General features: G+C 53.3%; 2 protein-coding genes across 4 annotated transcripts; one reads left to right on the top strand and one right to left on the bottom strand.

Moving 5' to 3' along the window:
• Window positions 1–17,624: 17,624 nt before the first annotated feature.
• On the top strand, window positions 17,625–20,850 carry LOC142358331 (uncharacterized). 3 transcript variants are annotated; one of them, XM_075409747.1, is made up of 7 exons: window positions 17,625–17,774; window positions 17,956–18,043; window positions 18,453–18,702; window positions 18,948–19,046; window positions 19,142–19,225; window positions 19,630–19,799; window positions 20,134–20,850. In XM_075409747.1, exons 3-7 carry the CDS (start codon window positions 18,454–18,456, stop codon window positions 20,381–20,383), a joined length of 852 nt encoding a protein of 283 aa, XP_075265862.1. In that variant the 5' UTR covers window positions 17,625–17,774; window positions 17,956–18,043; window position 18,453; the 3' UTR covers window positions 20,384–20,850. The 3 variants fall into 3 exon arrangements, with proteins under 3 accessions (XP_075265862.1, XP_075265861.1, XP_075265863.1); XM_075409746.1 differs by having other exon boundaries at window positions 17,956–18,702; XM_075409748.1 differs by having other exon boundaries at window positions 17,956–18,702; window positions 19,630–19,687; window positions 20,134–20,347.
• Window positions 20,851–21,048: 198 nt separating this feature from the next.
• LOC142358332 (uncharacterized) lies at window positions 21,049–24,474 on the bottom strand. Its single transcript, XM_075409749.1, has 6 exons — window positions 24,183–24,474; window positions 23,386–23,716; window positions 23,031–23,159; window positions 22,649–22,739; window positions 22,313–22,375; window positions 21,049–22,050 (listed from the first exon to the last, which is right to left on the bottom strand). The coding sequence occupies exons 1-6, from the start codon at window positions 24,472–24,474 to the stop codon at window positions 21,775–21,777; spliced, it is 1,182 nt and encodes a 393-aa protein (XP_075265864.1). The 3' UTR covers window positions 21,049–21,774.
• Between the last annotated feature and the right edge of the window lie 103 nt (window positions 24,475–24,577).

Below are 24,577 nucleotides of genomic sequence, written 5' to 3'. Positions count from 1 at the left end.
GATACCCTTACCTTTCATTTGAACCCGTTTCGGGCCACTTCCCTATTCAAGAAAGCTCCTACTAAAAACCCCAAAAAATTCGTGCCTGTCGAACTGTTCGTTCGAGTACGAGTATAAATTTTGTAAATCCGTAGTAGGGATCATACCAGTACCGGAACGTGACGTAATCGTACAGATTTTGGTGGTTGGGTGTCTTGGTGAAACAGTTCGACGAGTAACTCGATACGAGAATACCGGCGTACGAGTACGAGTACTACCAGCCTTGAGCTGCATAGCATAAGAGAGGCGAACTGGACTCTCTAGGGTACGAGCTGGGTTTGTTAGGGCCTGCAGACTCGAATACGATATCGTGTTTTGACTCGCTGTACGAGTACGAATTCGGCGTTTACGGGCACGTTTGCGCTTCCGTACGTCCGCAGTTTCTGTATGATCCTTTGCCGATGATAAATCACAAAAATCGTGAACATCCGTAAAAATTTGAATATTCTCGCACGACCTAGGGTTTTGCGGCAGTGCAGACCCTATGCCGGAACCTAAGACAGACCCTAGTTGGGAATTCGGGTCGAACCCAGGAACTCTACCAGGTAGGTCCAATCTTTGGGGCTCTTGAAGTGATTCATTGATATATGGTAGCCGGTACCGTGGTTGTTCCGGGATATATATACTGGGTTGTATTACAGGATATTTGAGGAGTTGAGGTACAAGCTCCCACGCACCCTCATTTCTCCTCCTTAAACTTAGCAAGGGCAGACTGGAGCTTAGCCAACTCGGCCTGAAGCTCATAAAGCTTAGGTTTGGATTTACTTAACTCGGATTTCCGCTTTTCGGCTCTTTGTTTCTTAAAACACTGAGCCTCTGTATGTCCTTTAATGCGGCAATAAGAGCATGTTACCGTAGTTTCATGTTCCAGCTTAGGACGCTTGGCCTTGGGGTCCTTAACGTTCTTGGCGTCCTTAGACCGCTTAGAGGATTCCGCAGCATTCGGCTTTCTTATTGCCTGGGCATGCTGTCGGTCAATTAATGCTTGAAGAATCTGGATTAGACTGGAAAACGTCGCAATAGGAGTATTATCCTTTAGCACCTCCGAATTTTCTAAGGCCATCCTGGCACTTGGAGGTAGGGCTGCCTTAATGTGACTAACCATAGCTAGGTCGCTAGGCCTATCCTGCTTAGGATAATTATTCAAAGCCTCAAGAAAGTGGGGACACTACTTGCCTTACCTATCCTTAGGCGAACTAGGTATTGTTCGACCACATCCGAAGGGAGGCGGTTTGAGAAAATGTGATCAAATGTCCATAGGCGGAAATGATCAATATCATCAAAATAACACTGATTGTCATATTTTCTGTTCAAAACAGCAAGGGCCGAATTGATGGTGTTACAAGCCTGATTGTTTGGCTTAATTTGACGCAAAGCATAAGCCTTGACGCCAGAACACCAAACAGTACCGTTCAGTTTGGACCAAAGGTGAATAAAAAAGTTCAGAAACTGTTCAAAATCCTCGTGACTAGACAATTGGTCCTCTAAGGCCATGTCAGTCTTTGGAGGTTGAACTTGAGACTTACTGGCTTCGCGCATATGAGTGTCGCGAACCAAGCTTTTTGACTCATTTTCGCGGACTTGAATAGTCCGTGATTTTTTTATGAGGGCCTCCGCCAGTTCAGCTGGTTTTTCGGCCGCTGGTAATGGTGTTCTTCCGTCGGTCGGTCGTACGACGGGCTCAGAGTCTCCGCCGGACTTTTCCGCGGATGGGTCAACCTGGGAGTTGCTGCCGCCGGAATTTTCGGACGACGTGTGTGACGATGTCGCATCTTGCGCTGCGAGTTGGGCTGCGAGTACATCTCCAGAAAGTTCCGGAGATTCCTCAGGAATTTCCTGAGTCGATGGCTTAGTTCGTTTCTTTCCTGTGCGCGTAGGCGCGAGTTGGGTCTTGCGGCCAGTACGTCCAGCGCGCGTAGTGCGGCGAGCGGACAGGCCAGATGTTGCACCAGCACGAGGCGTGTTCGACGCAGAAATAAGAACGTCGGCGTCATGGGCGGCCACCATCGTGTTGATCGTCAGTTTTCGTTGAACAGGAATGATGCAAGGAGCGAAACAAGGCTCCGAAACCACTAAAAGGATGTGTAAACAAAAAGGGAGCTCAGCAATGCAATGCTGTGCTGCCTCAAGTCACTGTAGCAGTGTAGGCGAGGAGACGTAGGAGTAGAAACTTGTAGTTTGATTAAGTTACACGATAAAACATGTATTTCTATATTTATAAAAATCCATCGGATAGTCGATGGACACAGTTGGTGCCCATCGGCAGGCTGCCAGGCTCTGTGCGGCAGTGGCCGTCAGAGCATCAGCGGCGTTCCGCGATCAGCTGCGGTACAGCGGACATACGTCTGTATCACCGTACCAGGTACGTGAGTATATTTATAGCGTAATACTCCGCGGCCCTAAGGTAGTGTAGGGTAGGGTACATATATTTTTACACTTTGCACCGTACACACTACACTTCCTTAGGGCTGGCGCTGTGGGCTCCGGCGCGCTGGCAGCAGCCTGGGGCTGCTGGACAACCTGCGAATTGGCCGTATGCTGAGTGCCTGAGGGCGGGGAATTGCCGTGGTGGCTGTCCCCACTAACGGACTGCATGGACATACTCCGGATCAGGTCCCGGAGCTCTGTCATGCTGGTGTCCAGGGACTCGCGCAGCCACCTTGTCGGAGAGGGATTGTATGGTACGGGCTTGCCCGTCAATCCTGTTACAAGTGGCTAATGCCTGGCGCTCTAAGTCCCTAACCTGGGCGGCCTGCTCCTGGCTGAGCCGTTGCTGGGCCTCCCTGTGCTGCTCTAGCTGTTGAGCAACCGCCTCGACGGCGGGGTCGGGGAGAGCGGGACCGGTGCGCCCCAAGTGCTCCTCGAAGAGGGGGTTGTCCCGTCCCGAGCCTGGCGAGCGTGCGCCGGCCACCGGGCTGGTGGGCTGCGAGCGCGTGTGGGGCCAGTTAGGGAGAACCTGCAGCTGTCTGCCACCTACCATGGTCGCCTTGCGTCGAGTGTCGGGGCGGGTGACAGGGCAGGGCCGGGGCTGAAACTAGAAACTGAAGCTGGAAACTGAAACTGGAAATTGAAAACAGGACTCGCTGACTGCTGGCAGCTAACTTGCATTGACCCGTCCCGCGACTAAACGCCCCTGAGATCAGCGGTTGCGCGGCAAGGGGAATCAGGCTCTGCTCGTCCCCCGCACCGTCCCGCCGGCATGATGCCCTTGGGCTACACGCGCAACTTAATCTCCGCTGAGGGAACGCTAGCAGCGATCGGGGTGGCGCTGGAGCTGGACTACTGGCTGCACAGGACCCGCCCTAACTAACGCAGTAGCCGTTTGCGGAGAGACATAGTTAGAGTGCAGCGTGACACAGACGCGCGTATCGGGACAAGGCCGGAACGATATTGTCAGGGTTTAGGGTCTAGGGTTTAGTGAGTTTTGTTTTAAGGTTTAGGTTTTTGGCTTCTAGGGTTTTTGGGTTTTGGGGTTTTGGGTCTCGGTTTGGGGAAACCCAAACCCTACAACCTAAAACCCCAAACATTAAAAACCCTAAAACCGCAACAAAAACCTCAAAACCAAACCCTGAAAAACTTTAAAAAGCCACAACCCGTTTGACCATCTTTTAGGCCGCCCCCTAGCTTGGCTTCAATTTTTGTGTGTGTGGCGGGACGCCCATATGGTGGGACTTTCTAGTGTGTGTTTGCCTGCCCATTACTAATTGACGGCTGGTTGGACTTGTTACATATACGCGTTACCGTGTGTGGCGAGCACGCTACCCCACTGCATCTCAGGCCAGCCAGAGTCATTCCCAGGCCAGTAGGTCACGGGCTGCGGTACCAGGACTCCTACAAGACACTTGCTTCTGCGACTACCCTGAAGCCCCCCTCGCAAAGTCAAAAGCAGAGGCTCCGGCACAGACGCCTGGCGTGGGAGCAAACATTCCGCAACGCCACACTCTACCTAGTCCAAGACACGGACGACCCGCCGCTGACTGGGGAAGTGGCGCCGTGGTTCGCTCAGGGCGGCAACGTAGAGATCGGGCGACAAGAGATCGGTGACAAGTACGGGCCTGAAGTGGGGGCACATCTTTATGGGGTGGAGTGTCTCCAGGACCTTGTCTTCGATCCAAGCAAGGGCCTCGTCGTGTGCGTCGAGGGCTTGGAGCAGCCCTTATTTGAGGTGTGTGGTGATACCCCCACCCCCCCCCCCCCCCCCCCGCCCGCCATTGGGTGCACATCTTGCTGGCTCCCTGGGCTTTCCTCCCTGGGCTTTCCTGAGCAGCTTGTGTTGGATAATGTGGAGGTGAATCCCAATGGTCAGAGGGACCCACCCTCCATCATCTTGGAGGACCTTCTGTCACATATCCCCAAGCTCAAGCGAGCTGGGGAAGTTAACAAGGGCAAAACCATCGATTCATGGGCGATGCTGGTATGATTGGGTACCGCAACTCGTACCATTACGGTGGCGGGCAACACATCATTTATGAATGCGAGGCACGGTGCCCTGCGGGGAAGCCAGGCATGAGCTGCTGGTTCGTCAAGCACAGCTATCACCTAGCACGGATCGCATGCAAGCTCCGAGGTCAGAGCACATTCAGGGTGGACACGGGGGCGAGAGCCCTGGTCAAGCCGGGCATTGACAGGGCGGACATGATTCATGACGTGGTCGTCGCTGCAATGATTAACCGTGGTAAGTTTGATTCGCAATGCCCCTCCCCGCCTTTTGGTTGATTTGGTGTCTATGGAACTGACACATGTGTTGTGTTCAGGCTTTTGGGCTGCAGCGCATCAAGACAAGGGAGACAAGCTTCGCAACGTCTGCCTTCCGTTTGATTACTTGGTGTCGGACTCCGGTGAGACGCAATATGGAGGCCGTGACGACCGACTCGTGGAGCAGTGGATGTGCTATCCACGCATGGGAGTCCGTCACGGCACAATAATCCTTAGGATTATGTTACATTTTAAGGTCCATGTTACACCTAACGTGTAGTTCAAATTTATGGACTGTAAGAGCCTAAATTCGCAGTATTTTTTTTCAAAATCTGTCGGGGCATAGCCCTGGTGAGAGGGCCTGAGGGTCATGCGGGTCGGCCGGCCACCGCCGCCCGCGGGAAGCCGGCCTGGTGGCAGCTCGCATGCGTGCCGCATGTCGGCCCTGCCCATCTATCAATGCACAGTTGAGCAGCACACCCTGCACCCCCAGCACTGCTATTCAGACATGGGTAAGTTTAAGAATAGCAAAAGCAAATCCAAGTTCCAGGAATGGAGCCGGCTGACGGACCCAGCGGCCCGTAGTGCCCGTACCAGACTGGCTGAGGAGCGTAATGTGGATCACCTGCATGCGAAGCTACACCAGCAAGCAGAGCGCATCATGACGCTTCGCGCTGACTTAGATCGACAACGCGAAGGCGAGAAGGAGGTTCGCACTCGACTTTTCCACGCCGAGGCCGATCGATCTGCAGTGATGAAGGAGAACAAGAATTTACGAAGACGCATCGCTCGCAACTTAAAACTACAGTCCCAGATGACCGCCGAGTACGTCGACAGCGGTGAGAGCGACAGCAGCAGTGAGGACGACACTTACGAGCCAGAGACCGGAGCAGAAGATGAGGAGGAGGCCCATCTGGAGCCGAAAAAGACACGCCAACGTCGGAAATGCGGACGCTATCCGAAGGCTTCACAGATACGAGCAGACAAAGTCGGGCTAGGCGCCCATCAGCAGTACAACCGGCGTGCAGCAATACTACTGTACGAGGAGCTGAACAAGATCTACGGCACAGCATGGCAAAACGTCTATTCAAACGTGACGGCAACCGACCCTGTGACCGACCGTGGGGCTATTGCCTTGCGGCTCAACCTGCTTAAATTGTTCAACGAGTGCCCCGTCCTGTGGAAGCAGATCCTGTCAGACAGGTTGGTTGCTGCACAGGTCGAAGAGGGAGCTGCCAGCAGCCTAAGGAAGCACTGGGATTCCAAGGCTTTGCAATTGCTTAGCCGGTGTGGCTTGACACAAGATGGTTGGCAAGTGCTAATCAATCTTCTGTCTCACAAATATAATCCCAAGACAGAAGAGTTCGAGAGAGTGAAATTCCCTGGTGGGGTGGAGGTACCACTTATGACCAGCCTTGCGGCTGTGCTAAAACAACGAGACGAGGTAGCCGACAGGCTGGGAGTGACCTCCACAGACACGGCCACCTGCTTCGACGTTAGAAAAGCACTGAAGCACCGCCTAGAGGAACTTGATGACATGGGGATGCTCGCCCTCTCTCCCCTATACCCAGATCAACCCACCCTGGTTTGCCAGCTCCTAGCCGACGCCACCAGGATCTTCACCTCCAGCAACACCCAAGGGACAGCTGTAGTCTTCAAGCCAGAGTTCGACGACAGTGCGGTGATCGAGGAAGGCAAGACTATGAACTATGTGCACAACCTTGTCATGCTGGCTCTATACAGTAAAGATGATTCTTATGAAGCAATGTGTGCCGAAATTCCTGGAGTGAGACAGAAGGTGGCTGACATCATGAGGGACGGGTTAACTGTCAATGGCACTCACTACAGGATCATCGTTCCTCTGGGAGGTGACTTAAAGCTGCTTTGTGCTCTCCTCGGTTTGGCTGGAGGCAGCTCGAAATTCACATGCCCCTACTGCGAGGTAGGCACAAAGGAGTACAACCTATGCAAGGCGGACTGGGAGCTGCGGGGAGGGTTGCCCATGAGGTGCATGCATAGGATCATGCGGATGCAACACTTCCCCGAGGCGGAGAGGTTCCACTGCCCGGCCGCAGGATGCAACAAGGAGATTAAACCATCTGATGGCTACCCCAAGCAAGCTACGACCATGGGGAACTCTGCCAGGCTTGCCGAACAGAGGAAGCACCGAGGACTGGTCCCTGGCAGGCTTCCTTTCCTGCCAGTGGACATGGGGTTTTATATCTTGGATGTGCTGCACCTCATACTACGTATGGTGCCCCAACTATTCAGGCAAACAGTGCAAGCGAACTGTGATCCTGGGGCCCTATCTGTTGTGGCCCAGTGGTGTTCCGACGACCTCGACATCATTATCAGTGACACTGTCGCCCTACAGACGAGCACAGGAGAGAAGAAACTGAGTGTCTCTGCTGAAACATGGCCAGGGGAGACATGCAGGAAGCTGCTCGACAACTACGAGACAGTGTTGAAGCTTGCCATCCCCACCTGGGAAACAACACATGCTTTGGAATATGGGAAATGCTATACAACATGGAGCTGCTTCTTCTACGTTGTGACCCTGATTGGTGAAGGGTGTGCACAGGATGCCGCAGCCCGAGCACAGCATGGGACTGACCTTGATGCAGCTGGAGCCCAGTTCCTCTCCAGTTATATCGACGTTGCAAGTGTGGAGGCCTTGAAGTCACCGTATCTTCACCTGGCTGCCTGCCACCTTGGGGATCTGGCTCGGCAGTGGGGCTCGCTGTCCAGATGGAGCTCACAGCCTGCAGAGGCAATCCACCAATGGGTCAAGTTCAACGCCAAGCACAGGTCCAACCGAAAGGGCTGGGTGAAGACAACTGCTGTCAGCGTTGCTGTGAAGCACAAGTTTGCGAACGAGCCAGCACGCCGGACAGTGAAGGCCAAGCAGACCAGCAAGTTTGGGCACAAGACCAAGGCAGCGATTGCAGCTCGTGAGGAGACCAAGGCAGAAGTGCTGGAGGAGGAAGAGGCCAGAAAGCAGGTGGCGGCAGCAGCCAAGCAGGCAGTTGGTGCAACAAAGAAGAGAAAGAAAACAGACAAAGCTGAGAATAAGAAGAAGAAGAAGAAGCACATGAACAAGGACTAACTGTACCTTGTCATCTGTTGTATTTCTTCCTCTTAGCATTCGCCGTCCTCCACCTGGCAGCTGCTGTTGCTGCCTTCTTCTTTTTCTCCTGCTCGTCGTGCTCCTGCCATGTTGCCGGGAAGTTCCGCATCCATCTCCTTGCACCGCCTGGTTCACAGGGGTCTGGACCAAGGCCAACATAGCCAAGCCTGGCATGCTCTCCATTAAAACGTGGGTCGTCCTCCTGCCTCCACGTGCATAGGCGGTTGTTGTTCATAACAGCAAGGGAAATTCGTTTTCCCTCTGTGTAACACCACAGCTCGTAATCGTGCTGTCTGCGGGCTGTGTATGCTGCCTCCTCCCGCTCGCGCTGCGCCTGCCTGGAGATCCGCTCATGCTCAGCGCGTTGCATATCCCCGAACGTCCTGTAGGCACACTTGCTCCTCGTCAACAGCGGGTGCTGCCAGGGGACTGCCTCCTTCTTTTCATCGAAGTCAGCTGGGGGTAGACGAGCTGCCACGACTCCGGGGGGGCTGTCAGCCTCCCAGGAGGCCTTGGCCACAGAGTTGATGAAGGCGTCCTTGAACTTCGAGTTCAGCATGGACCGTGTGGCCAGCAAGTACTGCCCAACCTGCCAGCGGCAGTACTGCCGGTAGTTGTCATAGGCGGGCAGGTGGGGCCAGCGGTCAAGAGAGGCGGCTGCATCGGTGGTATCATCTGGATGGACGGGACTCAAGCGGAGGTAGCAGTTGCCCTCCTTCTTGTAGGGGACGACGCCAGTTGAAAACGTCAGGCTGACAGTGGTCGTGAAGACATCACGCATCACCTCTCTCCTGGTCAGCTGCACCTCCATGGGTGGCAGAATAAAGACCACGTCACCTGAGGGCAGCTGCCGGTAGTTCCTGGCGCCACTCTCCTCGCCTTTCCAGATGGGCTCCAAGTCATGGAAGCCACATATGAAGGAGATGGAGGAGAAGGCGGTGAACAGCCAAGCCTGGGTGTTCTCGTGGATCCTCCACTGTGACCTTGGGGACTCCCTGTCCCACTCAGGCACGTTGTCTTGCTTCTTCCCCCACTCTGTCGCCTGCTCCATGAAGTTCTCGAGAAGCTCCTCAGGAAAACCAGAGACATTCACAGTCTTCTTTGCCTGGGCGACGTAGGTGGCTTCTCTCTTCTTCAAGCACTTCTCCCAAAGCTCAGCTCGAGTCAGCGCGATCCATGGCTCTGCCTCGACAGGCAATATGAGCTTCGAGAGAGGCTCCTCGCACTTATCGCAGAGCCCTGCCTCGTCGTATGGCTCCTCGCTGTGCATCTCGCATAGGCAACCTAGGCACAGCGTGCGGAGCGCCATGGGACCGACGTGCGAGAAGACAATGACCTGTGGCCTGTAGGGCAGCACACACATGATCCCCACTCAGAAACCCAATGATAGTTTTGCGCACACAACAAATATAGGCAATCCCCCTCGACAAAACTTTTTAATGGTGATAAGGAGCAACCTCAACGAGTGGCGACACTTTTCATGAAGTCTAACGAAAACGGTGTACAAAGGCGTCAGCATGATCGAGCGTGCGGAGACGGTTGGTCTACCTGGCCGCAGAGGTACAGTGACACCGCGTGCAAGATCGTTCGGTCAACTCACAGCACCGGACGCCCAACCCCCGCGGTTCCCAACTCGGACATACCTTATAAATGGTACGACGACGGTGGTAGACAGGCAGAGGCGATCTCCGTCCTGCTTGCCGGGTGCCAGTGCGAGGGGGAGATGGTGCGGATCGGATGTGGCGCGTGAGCAGTGTGGACCGCGTTATTTGTAGGTACCGGGGCACGGGAGTACAGTATTTCCGGGGTATTAAAATGTACGTCCGGGATGGTACGTTAGTGTGCCGTGGTATGCGGCTGTATGCCAGTTTTGCGGCAATCTTTAACAGCGCCGAGTAGGTCCAGTGCGCAAGCCGGCCGTCCCCCACAGTTCAAGGAGCAAGGAGGTCAAACCTCGTCGGTGTTGCGCAATCCAAGTACTTCCAGAAGGCGGCAAGTGGGGAGAGTCAGTGGACCGCAAACACAAACAAGAAGATTAGCGTGCCAGGCCGTGAGCACCAGAGGAAGGCAAAGAAGGCACTCCGCCTACCAGCTGCCAAGTAGGTTCATCCCCACCCATCATGTCTTTGCAGGGCCATGTTTTATCATTGCCTCATGATGTTAAGGACGAGACCTAGAGGCTTGTAGCAAACAGACTTGGCGCTCTGATCCCTTCAAGGGACTTGGGGCACCATACGTTCCGAGCAATCGTAGTATTTGCGCCCCACTCCCTTTAAAAACTCATCTATTTACCTGCACTACCATCTCGAAGGGGGGAGGGTTGCAATTGCTGGGCTAGCTACAAGCAGACTTGGCGCTGTGATCCCTTCTGGGGACTTGGGGCACCATACGTTCTGAGCTAGACTAGCTCATGGGCCCCATGCTTTATACAAAGTCATACTGTACATTTATTAGCTGTACCATATAGGGGGGTTGTGTGGGCCACTTGTTGGGCTTGCTACAAGCAGACTTGGCGCTCGGAAGTCGGATCCCGTCTGGGGACTTGGGGCACCATACGTTCTTAGCTAGCCCAGCTTATGGGCCCCACGCTTTATCCAAAGTCATACATTTATCAGCACCACAATATTAGAGGGGGTGGGACAGTGGCTGGGCTCGCTCCAAGCAGACTTGGCGCTCTGATCCCTTCTGGGGACTTGGGGCACCATACGTTATGAGCTAGCCTAGCTTATGGGCCCCACCCTTTATCCAAAGTCATACATGTATTAGCACTACCATATAGGGGGGTTGTGTGGCCAATTGTTGGGCTCGCTACAAGCCCAACTTGGCGCTCTGATCCCGTCTGGGGACTTGGGCACCATACGTTCTGAGCTAGCCTAGCTTATGGGCCCCACCCTCTATCCAAATTTATTTGTTTTCATTTGCACATGCACGGGGGGTAGAAGGGGGGGGGGGGGGGGGGGAGGAGGGGAGGATACTGGGCTAGCTGGAAACGGAATTGGCGCCCTTATCGCTTCAGGGTTGGACGAGGGGCACCTGGCGAATAGTGGATTAGCATTTCCAGAATGATCAAAGGTCCGTGCAGTATTTGGCACGGTTCACTGCTAAGAGCACAACCAGGAGTATCGACAGATAGTGTAATATGCATATATTTCAAAAAGTAGAGTCTTGATATAAGTTCGCATTATTAAGGCATGCTAAAGGGGCGATATTCTAGTCAGCATGCGCTAGGCCTCCGGATGTTTTGAGAATTGAACTGAATCTCATAGACCCTCTATCAACACCAAGCTCTTCGGCCTTGTCATGCCCCAAATCTTTTGGCACGATGTAACCTACAAGCCTCCGAATACCCTTTGTATCAAGGGGTACAGGGTAATGTGAGTGCAGAGGCTCATCCTCAGACTCTATATTCTCCCAAATGTCAATTCCTGGAGGGTTTAGTACTCGTTCCGGTTGCCATGCACAATGCAGATGGCAAATCGTGATGGACTAGCATGCTGACAGTGGCTTGCGGGAAGGGCCACAATTATCGACTCCACACGTGCAAATATGTATGTCGCATACTCATAATCCACCCATTCCGCGTCAAGGTTCCTGCCGGGTAGGTGCTCTAGGCTCACGAGCTCGCGATCTGTGTAATCTGTGGGAGGAGCAGACCCTTGTGGAAAATCTCTTTGAACTAGAAACATCATGTAGACGTTGTTCTTTGCCTTCGCCAAAATAGCTCTGCGGCTATGAGTAGCCTGGAGCTGAGGCCATCCCCAGCTGTCTAGGCGTGCTGCACCCACTCCACCGTCCCGAGCAGCCCCCGTGGTCGGCAGCGCGAGCCGGCCCTGTCAGATCCCAGTGCAGCCTGGCCCCCAGCAGACCCTGCAGTAGGGTTCCATACCCTACCTGCGACGGTTCACTGGCCTGGCGCCTTCTCTGCTCTGCCTTTTCAGAGGTATAAACAGGCTGTGCCTGTTCACCCGCTCTGCTCTTGAGTTTTCAGGCGTCTGCACCCCTCTGGTCTTTCGCAGTCTTGAGCATCCTTTCCGTCACTTTCCGTCACTGTCGAGTCCCCTACCGGTCCCTGTCCGACCTGTCCTTCGATCCCGGCCCATTCTGGTTCCTCCACCGGTAGAAATAGAAGGTGGCTTCCGCTGATGGCATGGTGGCCTCCGTCCCCCACCCCGCAAATATCTGTAAGCTCTAGTTTTCATTGTCTCTCATGCTACCAAGGATTTGCACGCATTGTATAGGTGCGTAGGGACCACTTCTAGCCGGCCGCCCTAAGGCTCTAACTCCGGTCTCAACAGCCCCGTGCCCATCTCCATCAGGGGAACTCTGATGATAGACACAAGGACGTCAAACCATAAGCGGAGTATTCAGTCAATTAACATGCATGATAATGTAATTGCACTTGAGAGGGAGCATCCATTCCTTGCATCATGCCAAACACCTATGATTTTCTTTCCAAATTTATCACTGGTTTATACAAGTCCTTGAGTTTCAAGTCCTCAACTCGCTGATCACGTAATGCATCGTCTTGTTGAAAGCCACCCTGGCCGAGGGCATGCCGCAAATGCTGCAGAGCTTGCCGTCCTCGGTCATTGGGTCTGCAACCGAAGCTGGAGTTGGAGCTGCTGCCGAAGCTGGAGCTGGAATTGGAGCTGAAGCTGGAGCTAAAGGGTCTTGAGCTGGAGGTGCTGCCGAAGTTGTTGCCGAAGCTGGACTTGGAGCAAGTGCAGGGGCACGAGGTGGAACGCGAGGGGCAAGAGGAGGCATCGCCGAAGGCGGAACAGCCGATGGTGGAACAGCCGAAGGCGGGGTCGCAGGCTTTGGGGTTGTCGCACCCTGGGCAGAAAAGCAAAAATTTTTCAAGCTCCCCGAGGGCGAGGCGTGGCGGTTTTGCCGATGCAGGTGCCGAGGGCAAAGGTTGAGTATCTTCGCTCACCTTGGTCTTGATAGGAGAAGGGGTGGTTCCGAAGATATCGGAAAACATGTCCAGCCTCCCCCCCCCCCCCCCCCCCGATACATTCTCGGGCGACGGTGGCTGCATCTCAGCGAGGGTCTTTCCCCTGCCAACACCATTTACAAATAATTCATTCTTGTATTCCATTTCATCACCACGGTGTTAAGCATTTTTGTGCCGTTGGACAAGAAACGGCGTTTTCAGGGGGTGCTATAGCTGGCTACAATGTATGCTAGATTTTTTGTCTTCCCGAGGACCGTTACTAAATATCAGGCATTCCAAAGCTTAGGACTGAAAAAAAATCCTTTCGGAATGGCGAGTGAAGTTAATTTAGAATTCGAGAGACTGTGAACAGGAAGAGCAATTCGTGGCAAATTCCGCAGGTATGGACCGCTGCCTCATCACCGAATGGGGGGCAAGGGAGAATCTCGATGGCAACACCATTCATGTATGATGTAGGTTCAAAGCTCATCTCAGCGAAGTGTTGGGTTTTGGGGAGTAGGTACTACTGCTCAAAGCGCAGCGGGTAGCGATTAGTGGTATCGCTCGTATGAAGGAACTTGCTATACGTTCAATTTAACTGTTTCCGTACAAATACTCGTGAATAAACAGTAATGATGCTTATTGTCATGGCGGAAAACCTTTATAAAGTTGCTTTATTGATTTGCCTTTAAAAAACTCGATATTGGTAGTCAGAATAATCAAAACTAATAGCGAGTTTACCCAAACCAAACATAGCGGACTTTAAGAAATTGCTTTTTGGTTTGGATACAAGTAATTAACTAAACGGATACAAGTAAACTCGCTGTCATTTAGTAGAAGTTAGACTAGTACATAATAGTGGCGAGTGTATCCAAACCGAAGAAGCAGTTTTTGTTAAACTGATGTCATGATTTTGTAGTACGTAGGTACAGGAGAAGGGTAAGCCAAGAGTAGGTAGGTAGGTAGGTAGGTACCAAAGGCAGTACTGTTTAGGAGGTACCAGTAGGAGTAGGGTAGCCCTACAGTATTTACCAGTTCCGTAGGTACCAGTACTGTAGGACGATCGTACTCGTAGGTAGGAAGGCGAGTACCTGCACCCTCTACCTAGGGGTACGGTAGGTAGGTACTCGCCTTTGGGCTTGGCTGTGGCCCCCCTGTAACGATCCCCTCATTGGGGTACGGTAGGTAGGAGCCCTTTAACCCTACACGACCAAAAACTCAATGACTTCGCGCAGTGCAACTGCCCAAGTTCCATATTATTATTCTCGGTAGTTCTCCAAGCAGTCGTTGCACAACGGGATGACTTGACCACCCTTCAATAATTTGTAAATGGTGTTGGGGGGTGCTGCAGCCGGGTGCAACGTTCGCGTGCGCCGTGCCGCTCTGTTTCTTCTGTCGGCCGTGCATGTTCCGCTCCCTAACGCGCCGGTGAGGGGTTTTCTGGCGGCCCGTTTGCGTGTCCGGGTCGGCTCCTGGGACGACCCGCGGGACCCACGGGTGCGCAGGCCATAGGATGTCACTGTGGGACCTTTGTTTGAATTTGATTTTTTTGCGCGGCTTGCAGGTACGGCCGGACAGGGGCCAAGTCGTCGTGGCGTCCGGGCGGGCGTCGGGTGCGGTTCGAGCGCCGCGGGCGGGGGTCCTGCGGCTCCTCCGGCCGGCCGCTCCATCCCAGCTAGCCCGCGGTCTCTAGCGGTCTCTAGCGGGTATGTAGGTACGCTCACCGCAGTCCACAGAATATGACAGAGTAACCGTGGGTAAGCCGGTTGAGCAGCGGTTAATTCTGCAATATTCAGGAATATTACCGAGGGTGTGATACCCCACCCCAGGGTATCATAAGATATGTCCCGGGATATTATTGCCGGATATTATTATATAATATTTCCGGAGGCAGCAGCCCGGCTATAGTAAGCACAGATTGGCGCCACTGAAATGGGCATACCGGACCATTAAGCGGAGGGTCAATGAGGATTCCGAGACCATCATGGCACACCCCAAGATGTATAAATCAATGCTATGGAGGGCTTGGAAGTTGGAGCACACAACAGTGAGTGCCGAAGTTTAAGTGTTCCAGAAACCCCTGCCCCAAGGTGGTGCAAGCTGTGGAGGCTTGACGGCCGGGGAAATATTAATATTAAGCTAGACCCTATGTAGTTAGTGCCGAAGTTAAAGTGTTTCACAAACCCCTCCCCGGCCAAGGTGGTGTAAGTTGTGGAGGCTTGACCGGGGAAATATTAATATGCAGCTAGACCCCAACACTAATTACAAATAATTCATTTTGGCAGAGACGATGAATTGTCGCGAATTGTGTAATAATGTAGTAACACCGTGGTGATGAATTAGAATACAAGAATGAATTATTTGTAATTAGTGTTCCCTGTATAAATAGGGCGGTCAGGAGGGTATAGACCTGGGGTCTGCAAGAGGAATTTCCCAGCGGCCACTAGTTCAGCCCCCGAAATAGAGGCATAAATGAGGGGCGCCGCGGCCTGGCGACTGTCGTTCGCTTGAGTCTTTACGGAACGCACACTCAGCCTCAATGTGTAAGCATTGGTGTTGGTGAAAATCGCCATTATTACAACAATTTTCTGCACAACACATCATCTAAAAGCTAGAAGGGAAACGGCTTGGGTTCCGGAGTGAGGAGCACGATCCCAGGGGTGAGAACCGACCTTTCTTGGCAGTGCAGTTTGGACATGAGGGCCAGGCAGTTGGAATGCAGTGGAAACTCGCATGAAGCCACGTTTGAGCGTGCGGCAGCAATATTTTGGAGTAAGATTGTGAAGATTTGTTCACAAGCGATTTTGTGATTGAACGGCAGGTTTGCTCGTTATTCCTATGACAGAGGTGGCGATGCCCACCCCTCTTTACCATTGAACACGGGAGCCAGACTTCTCCCCGCCAACAACTGCCTTCGTACTAAACCAGGCAGCGCATGAATGCTCACGGCCGGTTTTCAGGTCTACAGCTCTACGCTTGAAGAATTAGCTTCCGGCGGTTTAAGTACGGGGGGGGGGGGGGGTGCTCCTTTGACCAGCTGTTCCTTCCCCTCATTGCAACCTGCACGCGTATGACACAAGTTGTTGCAATTTACTAGCTCGTTATCCGCAATGCGTCCTGCCGCCCACGCTCCGTTGCCTGGAGGATTCTTTTGCACGATTTGTCGCTGGCGATCTCGTCCCTGTGGAATAGGTAACCGTGCTTGATCACCGGCTCGCCTGAAGGGTTGGCGTAGATCTCGAGTATGTCAACGAACCACGGGATCTTGTCGCAGGTGTTGTCCGTATCGTAGAAGACCACAACCACAGAGTTGACGTCCTCCCTCAAATCAAACCAGTAGACTTCACCAAACTCGTCTTGCACACTCATTCGGCGGTAGAACTTCTACTCGCTCCTTCTCCTTGGGTCGTTGTCGCACGTTGTAGTATTTTGAGGCCGGTGCCTGCTTTATGAGTGGCCCCTCCAGCATCACATATTGAATCCAGTCAGACACACTTTCCCAGACGTAGTTAGCACGGAGGCTTGCCAGTGGGTCTTCCTCCGCGATATCGTTCCCGTGATTGTCATACACAAGTTCCGGCTTCTTGCCGCTTCTCTTCCAGGCTCTGCCCTCCATGCTGGCTGGGCGTGCATTGGTTATCATGTGGAGTGGCGTGTCGTCTTCCTTACGTCTGACGAAATGGAGTGGGAGATCGTCGTCCGAGCTGCTATCGGACTGATTACTCCTACTAATGTTAAGAATGTATGGGAACAAGGGTGTAAAGATGCAGTAAGAGTGTGACCAGCCAGTGACCCTAAGAGTGCTAGGATGCCTATATTTAAGATAATTATGGAGCGCGGAAGATGTGGCTCCCATGGCTACGTCCAGGTTTTAGACGGCCACGTTACTTTTAGAAAACACGAAACGGGTCCCGCTCCGGGACAACGTATACGTTCATGGGAGGCACGGGATCCGTTTTAATTTTCACCCCCGGGAGAAGGTACGGTGGGTCGAAAAAACCCTGCCCCACTCTTTCAAGCCGAGATTTGAGTCTCGAAGACTACTAGACGTCGTTAAGCGGAGACTGGCCTTTGGGGTAGGCACCCAATCACAACAGGACCGGCCCCACTGAGTCAAGACTCAAGGGCTGCCGATCAAGGGTAGTACTGTGGGAGTTTAACCCACTAAAAAGACCCGTTCATGCACGGGATCCTAATAGGCGTAGTATGGATGGTCGTCATCCTTGCCCCAGCTTTAGAAAACACTCCCTCACGTACCACGTTGCCTGTCGTACATTACTCTTATAAGTGAAATACCACCGTACGCGAGGGGATATCCCGGTTGTCGGACGTCGGTATAGTTCGGTAGGTCTACCCTACTCGTACTGTAGGACGCGTGTTGGCTCTACGGAATACGAGTCATGCAGTAAAGTACTGTACTAGAGCGTGTCTCAGGAGCGTGTTCGGGCCCAAAATCCTAGAACACGCGCTTCTGAACGACGCTGATAGTACGTTTCCATAAAATCGGAGCGTGCATGGGCGTGTTTCTGAAACGGGATAATCCTTGTCCGACGGCTACTACGTAGGTCGTAGGGGTCGTAAAATCCTTCGCGGAAGCGTGTTCGTGACTCGTGTTTTCAGCTAAAACCTGGCGTAATAACCGGTACGTAGGTAGGGTCTAGCCGGATCGACTCCACAATCTGCCTGCACAGTGCACGATAGGTACGGTACCCTGCCTATCGACTATAATCGACCTGACTACTATAAATAAAGCCCAAAGTACATATCGACCTGCGGTAGATAGGAAACAAGCTTTCGTCGCGTCGCCACACACACGTCGGGAATCCCATATTCAACGCGGACGCTATCTGCTGTTGGCCACAAGAGCACCACAGCCTGCGTCTATCTATCTGAAACGGGCTCCTTCCGATTAGTACCCCTTTCTGTTCCAAAATTTACCGGCCTGCCCCAGAGCTGGTGCTGTTTTCGCCCTAGCTAGAGGTATTCGTGCCTAGCTCCTGGTCTTCTCTCGTCTCCTGCCGGCTGTCCCAAACTGCACTGCCACCGCCATGCCCATATACTGTACTGGGAAACCCGACGAAGCCCGCCTTTACCGAAACCTTATCATATACCATACCGAATCCCGCAGGATGAGGTGCATTCTTTTGTCTCATCCGCTCAGGCTCCCGAGTAAGGAGTGAAGTGCGGCACTTGCTAGCTGTCGTAACCCCTTGGCAGAGACAGAACGGAATCCCAACAAACGCTACCAGGTATGGGTGTCATGCCCTCAAGTGTTGCCTCTTTGTACTGCAGGCACACCGTTGTGATTACACCATCAAACCACACAGAGACATAGACATAGACATAGACATAATCATAGACATAGACATAGACATAGACATAGACACCGACTCCGACACCGACACCGACACCGACACCGACATAGACACAGGGCCAGACACAGACACAGCAACACACACACACACACACACACACACACTCACTCACTCACGCACTCCCCCCCCCCCCCCACCACCACCACCAACACACACACACACACACACACACACACACACAGCTTTGTTATACCGCTGTCAGAGTTCCAATGGCCGTCAGAATGCCAAGCATTTTTCTCTGTCTACACGACCTCAACCCTGCATCCGTACCACTCTTCAGCAGAATGGCTATCTCAATGGGAGAAGCCACGCGGACTCTACAGCAGATGATGCCAGACATGGACGCCGAGGTGATCGCTTCAGTGCTCGAGTCACATGGTGGGCACATGGAGAGAGCGGTGGAGAGCCTGCTGGCCATAGGCGGAGACTCTCCCATGCATCGTTCCTCGATCAATGACCACTCTCCATCACGGCATAGTTTGGCTCTGTCAACGCCGTCTCAGCCCATGGCCTCTCCCAGGGAAACGGAACAGGTGTGCGTGTATGTATGTATGTGTGTGTGTGTGTGTGTGTGTGTGTGTGCGCGCGCGTGCGTGGCGCTATATTCGTTTGTGGATGAGAGGGGGAGAGTGACAGAGGGATCTAAAAAGAGAAGTAAGGATGCAATGTGTGCCTCCCCTGTTTGCCTAACTGTCTGCTGAAATGAGAGGTTCCACTCCGCACTATGAAAAGTGGTTTGTTCCGCTTCCATGTGTGGCTGAGCTATTCGTCCACACAGATGCTCTCGGATAGTGTGAAGAGCATGCAGTCGCCGCGGAACGGCTCAGGCCACTCAGTACAAATGGATTGTGATGAAATGCTCGCACAGTCATTGCAGGTAGGTCCTGCCTGTCAATACCCAGTCTGCACACAATTCCTTTTTCCCAAGGCCGTTACTGATAGGCACATGTTGCCGTCTATGTTTGGATGAAGCACGAAGAGCTCATTCAGGCTGCAGAAGCGCACCAGGAAGCGGTCATAGGGGCCTTCAGAAATCAAGCTGCACGCAGTACGCAGGTCAGTGAGCCATCCATATGTTCTTGTTCGAGGTTCATGGTGTCATGCATTGCTGTCAGGTTTTCTGTCATCATGTATATGTGCGGCGGAGTGCCTCGCTGGAGTCATGGCCGGTTTATGTTGACAATTGCGCGTGGCAAGGGTTTGAGATAATCTGTGTCAGCCAGTAGTAGTCTAACTGGCGACAGCATTGAGAATTTCTACTCAGCAGGGGGCAACCAGACCATGAGCACAAGGTCTCAGAAGTGCTTTGTCACACTTAGCCATTGCATAGCTCACCTGGGAGGTGTAGTGGTGCTCACACCCCCGGGCCTCTTTCCGCAGTCTTTCAGCAGGCAGGGACACAGAGGAAGGACGGTGCACATACATACGGATACTCACACTGTTTCTGGTTGACGAAACAGGCAAGCTACAATCTGTCAGGAGCAATTCAAGGAGTCTCCGACACGATCACGTCCATGGGTAATGCTGCGTACCGCGGCTTAAGCTCTCTCCTGTCAAGCCCACCCACGTTCACCTCATGCATGCCGGCATCGGTGCGCGAGCAGGATGACCAGTGGGGGCGAACGACAAGGTCTGAATGCGTGAGCATGGCGGCCGCTGGCCTCATATCATTTCCCCTGATACTCCACTGCAGGGCACCAATCCTAGTGTACCTATCGGAGGCTTTCTGTCGCACTTTCCTCTTTTCCAATATTGTCCTCTGCTATATACGGTGCTAGTAGTACTCCGCCTTTTTGGCCAATTTTCATTATCATCATCATCATCATCATCATCATCATCATCATCATCATCATTGTCATCATTTGCGAAATTCTTTTACTGTAGATTCTATGTGGCATTTCTTGTCCACACTACCCCATCTCATTTACCGCATGCGTATCCAATGATCCTGGCTTCCGTTGCAGAGACGGGCAGCTCTGGGAATCTGAGCCATCAGGGATGGGTAGCAGCACCAGCTCGCCCTGGATGACCCGAGGCCAGATGGATGCTGCAACCGCCCCACAGGACATGCATATGGGTAGCACGTCCCAGCAGCCTGTCAGCGAGGATGACCGGCAAGGACTGGCTCCATCATTGACTCACCTGGTCCACAGGCGAGGGCACCACGGTGGACAGGCAGGTGGCCATGGATCAGCAGCAAAAAAGAATGATTAGCCGCCTCGGAGCTTCAGTACAGTCATTCTTTTCCCGGTATAACCATGTCGCTCACTGTAGTCATGGATGTCCCGTACATGCGCCAGCTGCTTAGTTGATAAACCCCAAGCACTTTCCACTCATTTCTGGGATTGTCATCACATCCCTAACCTGGTGGTCCACCTGTTGCCCTGCACGCTGGTGGCCCGCAAACTGTCAGAGCTGTTACCCGCACATTCAGACAGCACCCGCACACTCAGACAGTTACCAGCACATTCTGGACAGCACATACCCGTCATTGTGACCTTTTCCGCAAACGTGATTTGACTGGTAGCATTGGTGTCATTCTGGCACACGCCACGATAATGCAAGGGACACCAAGGCTTCTTTCTGTATAGTCCGCTGATTTCACTGGTGCTCGTAATAATAGAACACAAGGGCGGGGCCTCTCGAATACACGTGAGCGCAGGAAAAGTTGGGCCCAACCAGCAGCCAGCAGGTGCATGTAAAATGGATCAGAATTTTACTTTGGATGTCTACACGTGTAGACATCGCGCCCAGATTATGCCACCGGTATAACTGCGATTGCAAGCTGGCAATGCCCTGGATATGCTGCACACCTTCAGATCCGGATCGTCATGTGTCACATTGTCAAACTGCCATGGCGAAATAAATGGACCTGCTATTCGCTATTCAGCGTGATAACCAACGGTATGGTGCATGTTATTGTGGCTGCAAGTCTAATGTGGGCTCTGAGCATCCGTTACCGTTCTGCATGTAGTCCCGGGCCTGGTGTGCTGCTGCCACTTGGAGTGGAAACATTTGTCCAGTGAGTCAGCGGAGTGACTGACGACGCGGCAGTTGATGGTGTCCTGGGGGTTGTGGTGGAAGAGCTAGCTATACTAGATGCTGCATACAGATCATTGTTGTATGCAGGCCCATATGACATTCTCGGTGACGATGTGGGTGTACCGTGTGGGTGCCGCATTGCCAGGAAAGTCGCCGGAGGCGCCCGCACAGGTGGTGGCAGCAGTGGCGTGTGACCAGGCCCCGCCTTAGCTACGAGCGCTTGTCCACTTCTCAAAGGGGCAGGGATTGTCGAAGCACTCTTAGCAACAGGATTCAGGCACATTGTCCAGTCGTCCAGGTCTTGGGGAGTGAGCCCATCAGCAGGGCTGTGTGGAGCTCCGCTTGATCCGCCGGGGCTAGCTGGTGGGGAGGGGTGCTGCGACACACCCACAGAGCTGTGGCGGCTATGGTTTGGTGTCCCTGCTGGGGATGAGGCACTCAGGACCTTCGTGCCTGATGCTGTTGGCTTGGCTATGTGAGCGCCCCCTCCGAGTGAGAATTCGTCTATTGCAGCAGAAACTCCGCGAGCAGTAGGGAATAGCGGGGGTGGCGGCGCTGCACTCTCAGATGGGGGAGCAGGCAGAGCTAGTCCGCCGAGGACCACAACTTATCACAGGGGACTGCTGACCTGGAGACTGCCTGCCGGGAGAGGCAGCCCTAGAGCCGGTAGTCGAAGACAAAGGGGTAGATGGAGAGCTGCCGCTGGTGTCACGCTGCTGTGGCTGGTTGGAGTACAGTTGCCGAGAAGCAGCTTCAGCTGCGTCCAGAGATAGACCAGCGTGCACCAGCGCTTTCTTGCAGACCACCTCACTATGTAGAAGTCGCTGTGCGTCAAATGCCTGGGAACGAAAATTGCCAGTAAGCTCTGCCCACCGTGTGAGTGTCAATGTGTAAGAAGGGCTTGACCTTGCTGTGTTCCAATATTCAGTGTTTACATACAGGTGGGCACTGAAGGGATAGAACCACAACCTCAGGCCTATCCCGCAATTAGAGTGGATTCGATGAATAGCTGTGCTCCCTAAATTGCCCCCCCCCCCCCCCCCCCCGCCGAACTGTGAACACCTTACAAGTACTCAATGACAGCCAATATGCCATGCTCACCTGAAGCTTCTGAACCAGCTCTGAAGGCTCCATCTCGTGAGTCTTCAACCCGGCAAGCACATTCTAACAGCATACAGCGGGCAGGAACAGAATGATGGGAGACTAGCTGAGAATCCCCCCCCCCCCCCCCCCCCCCCCGCCCCCCGCTAGGCGCGAAAGCCCCACAAGCTAGTGCCTGAAGCAAGTGAGAGAGCAACCACATAGGCCCGTGACTCGCTCACTCACACACACACACACACACACACACAAGCTCTGTCTGTGAGATGCGCCCGCTCTCCTACACAGTACAGGCTGTGCAAGGCTTGGAGGAATGAATAGCAGTTCACGGTTGCATACCTGAAGATCCCTCAGCGCATTGGCATCGGAACCCATGAGCCAGGTGAGATGACCAAGCGACTCTTCCTCTTCGGCGGTGCCATCTTCAAACCTGGCGAGTGAGGTGCACGCATGAAATCAGCGAGACATGTATGACAGACAGGCACGAGTCAAGGAGGGGAATGCTATATAAATGTGGGCAACATGACACCCCATTGCACGATAATGTGTTGACGGTAGCTGCTCTGCCTCCTGCCCCTGATATGCAGCAACCTCTTTGGCCTACAAGGTCTACTTGTCTCCCGGCTGACGCTCACTGTGCCTTGATATATGTCTACCGTGTATGGGAATGTATATGCATGGGCAGCAAACACTTCCAGTGCAAGCATTGGGCAGCTCGCACATGGAGGTACGCCCCGCTTTCTTCCTAACTCCACGTTTGTTTGGGCGTATACTGTTTGCCCGCTCCAGTGCCGGGGTGCTGGTGGTTGTGCTGCTGGGCCGATCAGCTTCAATTGATGTTTGCTTTCCACTGCAAAGCATGGACATGCCCTTTTCAGTGAAATCGCAGGTTCACATGGGAAGGTGTTCTGAGGAGGGTGGGGTTAGGGGAGGTGCAGGGGGTGAAAACGAAACTGAGGAGTGCATAATGGCAAGAGTCCTGAGACTTTCCTTTCGCACCAGCGCAGTAGCTTGCACCAAGCATGGACGTGAGTAGGATTTGTGGTTTCCAGCGGAGGAGGGAGCTATTCACTCACCCAAAATCTACTTGCGTGGTGTCGATACTCTGGATCTTTACAGCAAGCTTTGGGAGAACCTTGTGCCCCTGGTTTTGTCCAGCCAGGGCCGCCACAAACAGCCGAAGCGTGTACAGTCCGAGGATGCCAATCAGCAATGCCAGCGCATACCCGATGTCGCTCATTTCCGGTTCATCCTCACTAGGATTCTCGGGATTCCTGTTTGTACCCCGCGTGCCGTGCAGCTCCATGTAACCAAGCACCTGCTGTTGCTCCAGAGATGCACTATTCAGCGAGCCACCAGACACTTGTGGCGGGTCGCCTCTGTCTTCTCGCTGGGTAGAGCCCATGCCTGTCATCCATAGATCAACACATTACTCGTCATCCTGATGAGCTGGATGATTTAGCAGACAGCAGGGTGAATTATGTTTGATTGTGCTCTATCTCGTCCGTTGTCACTGATATACATGTCCACACTTTTTCATGCTGATGCCATTATAGGTAGCCTGCCGCAAGCAACCATACCCCCGAAAGTGTCCATTCTAGCCATAAAATGCACCGATGTTGTCTTCTGACCTAGTGTCTGCTAACATCTTGGACATCTCTAACCTCAACATCCTTCTAGTTCCTTCCCATGCACCCCCGCCTCCCCGGATCATGCACCCACATATTCCAAACGATATCTGACAAGACAGTGAAACACATTGATGATAATGAATCATCAACAATGGACTGCCCTGCAATCGGACAGAAACACGACACACATTCGTCAATGTTCTGCCAAGACGCATTTCACTGGAAGGAGGGTGCGACATTACCGCAAGGTGGTGCAGTTTTACTCTCTTCCTGCTCCACAGATATTCGCGTGTCCTGCTCCTCTCTGGGGTGAATCCACGTGCCTGACTCCACTGGCACCACTTCTGTGTCCGCAAATCTTTGCCAGCCGGCTGGTTCATTTTCGGCCTGCTTAAGGCCACCGGCCGATCCTGCCTGGTTCTCGGCAACAACATCAGGAATTTTTTCTTCCATGCCCTGTTGCGCCTCGGCCTCTGCAACAGCCTCTTCCTCCCGAGCAACGACCTCGCCAGGAAAGGAAGCCTCCAATGGCATGTACTCTCCAATATGGCACTGGCGTGCATCACATTCGAAGTACTCGAACAGCAGCTGTTCCCCATGGAGGACAACTCCTGCGCTGTCCTGTACCACTACATCC

Source organism: Convolutriloba macropyga, unplaced genomic scaffold (genome assembly GCF_964194025.1).
Source record: "Convolutriloba macropyga unplaced genomic scaffold, txConMacr16.3 SCAFFOLD_2631, whole genome shotgun sequence".
Taxonomy (NCBI): Eukaryota; Metazoa; Xenacoelomorpha; order Acoela; family Convolutidae; genus Convolutriloba; species Convolutriloba macropyga.
The sequence above is the reverse complement of the archived record's forward strand: the minus strand, read 5'-3'. Positions and strand labels throughout refer to the sequence as shown.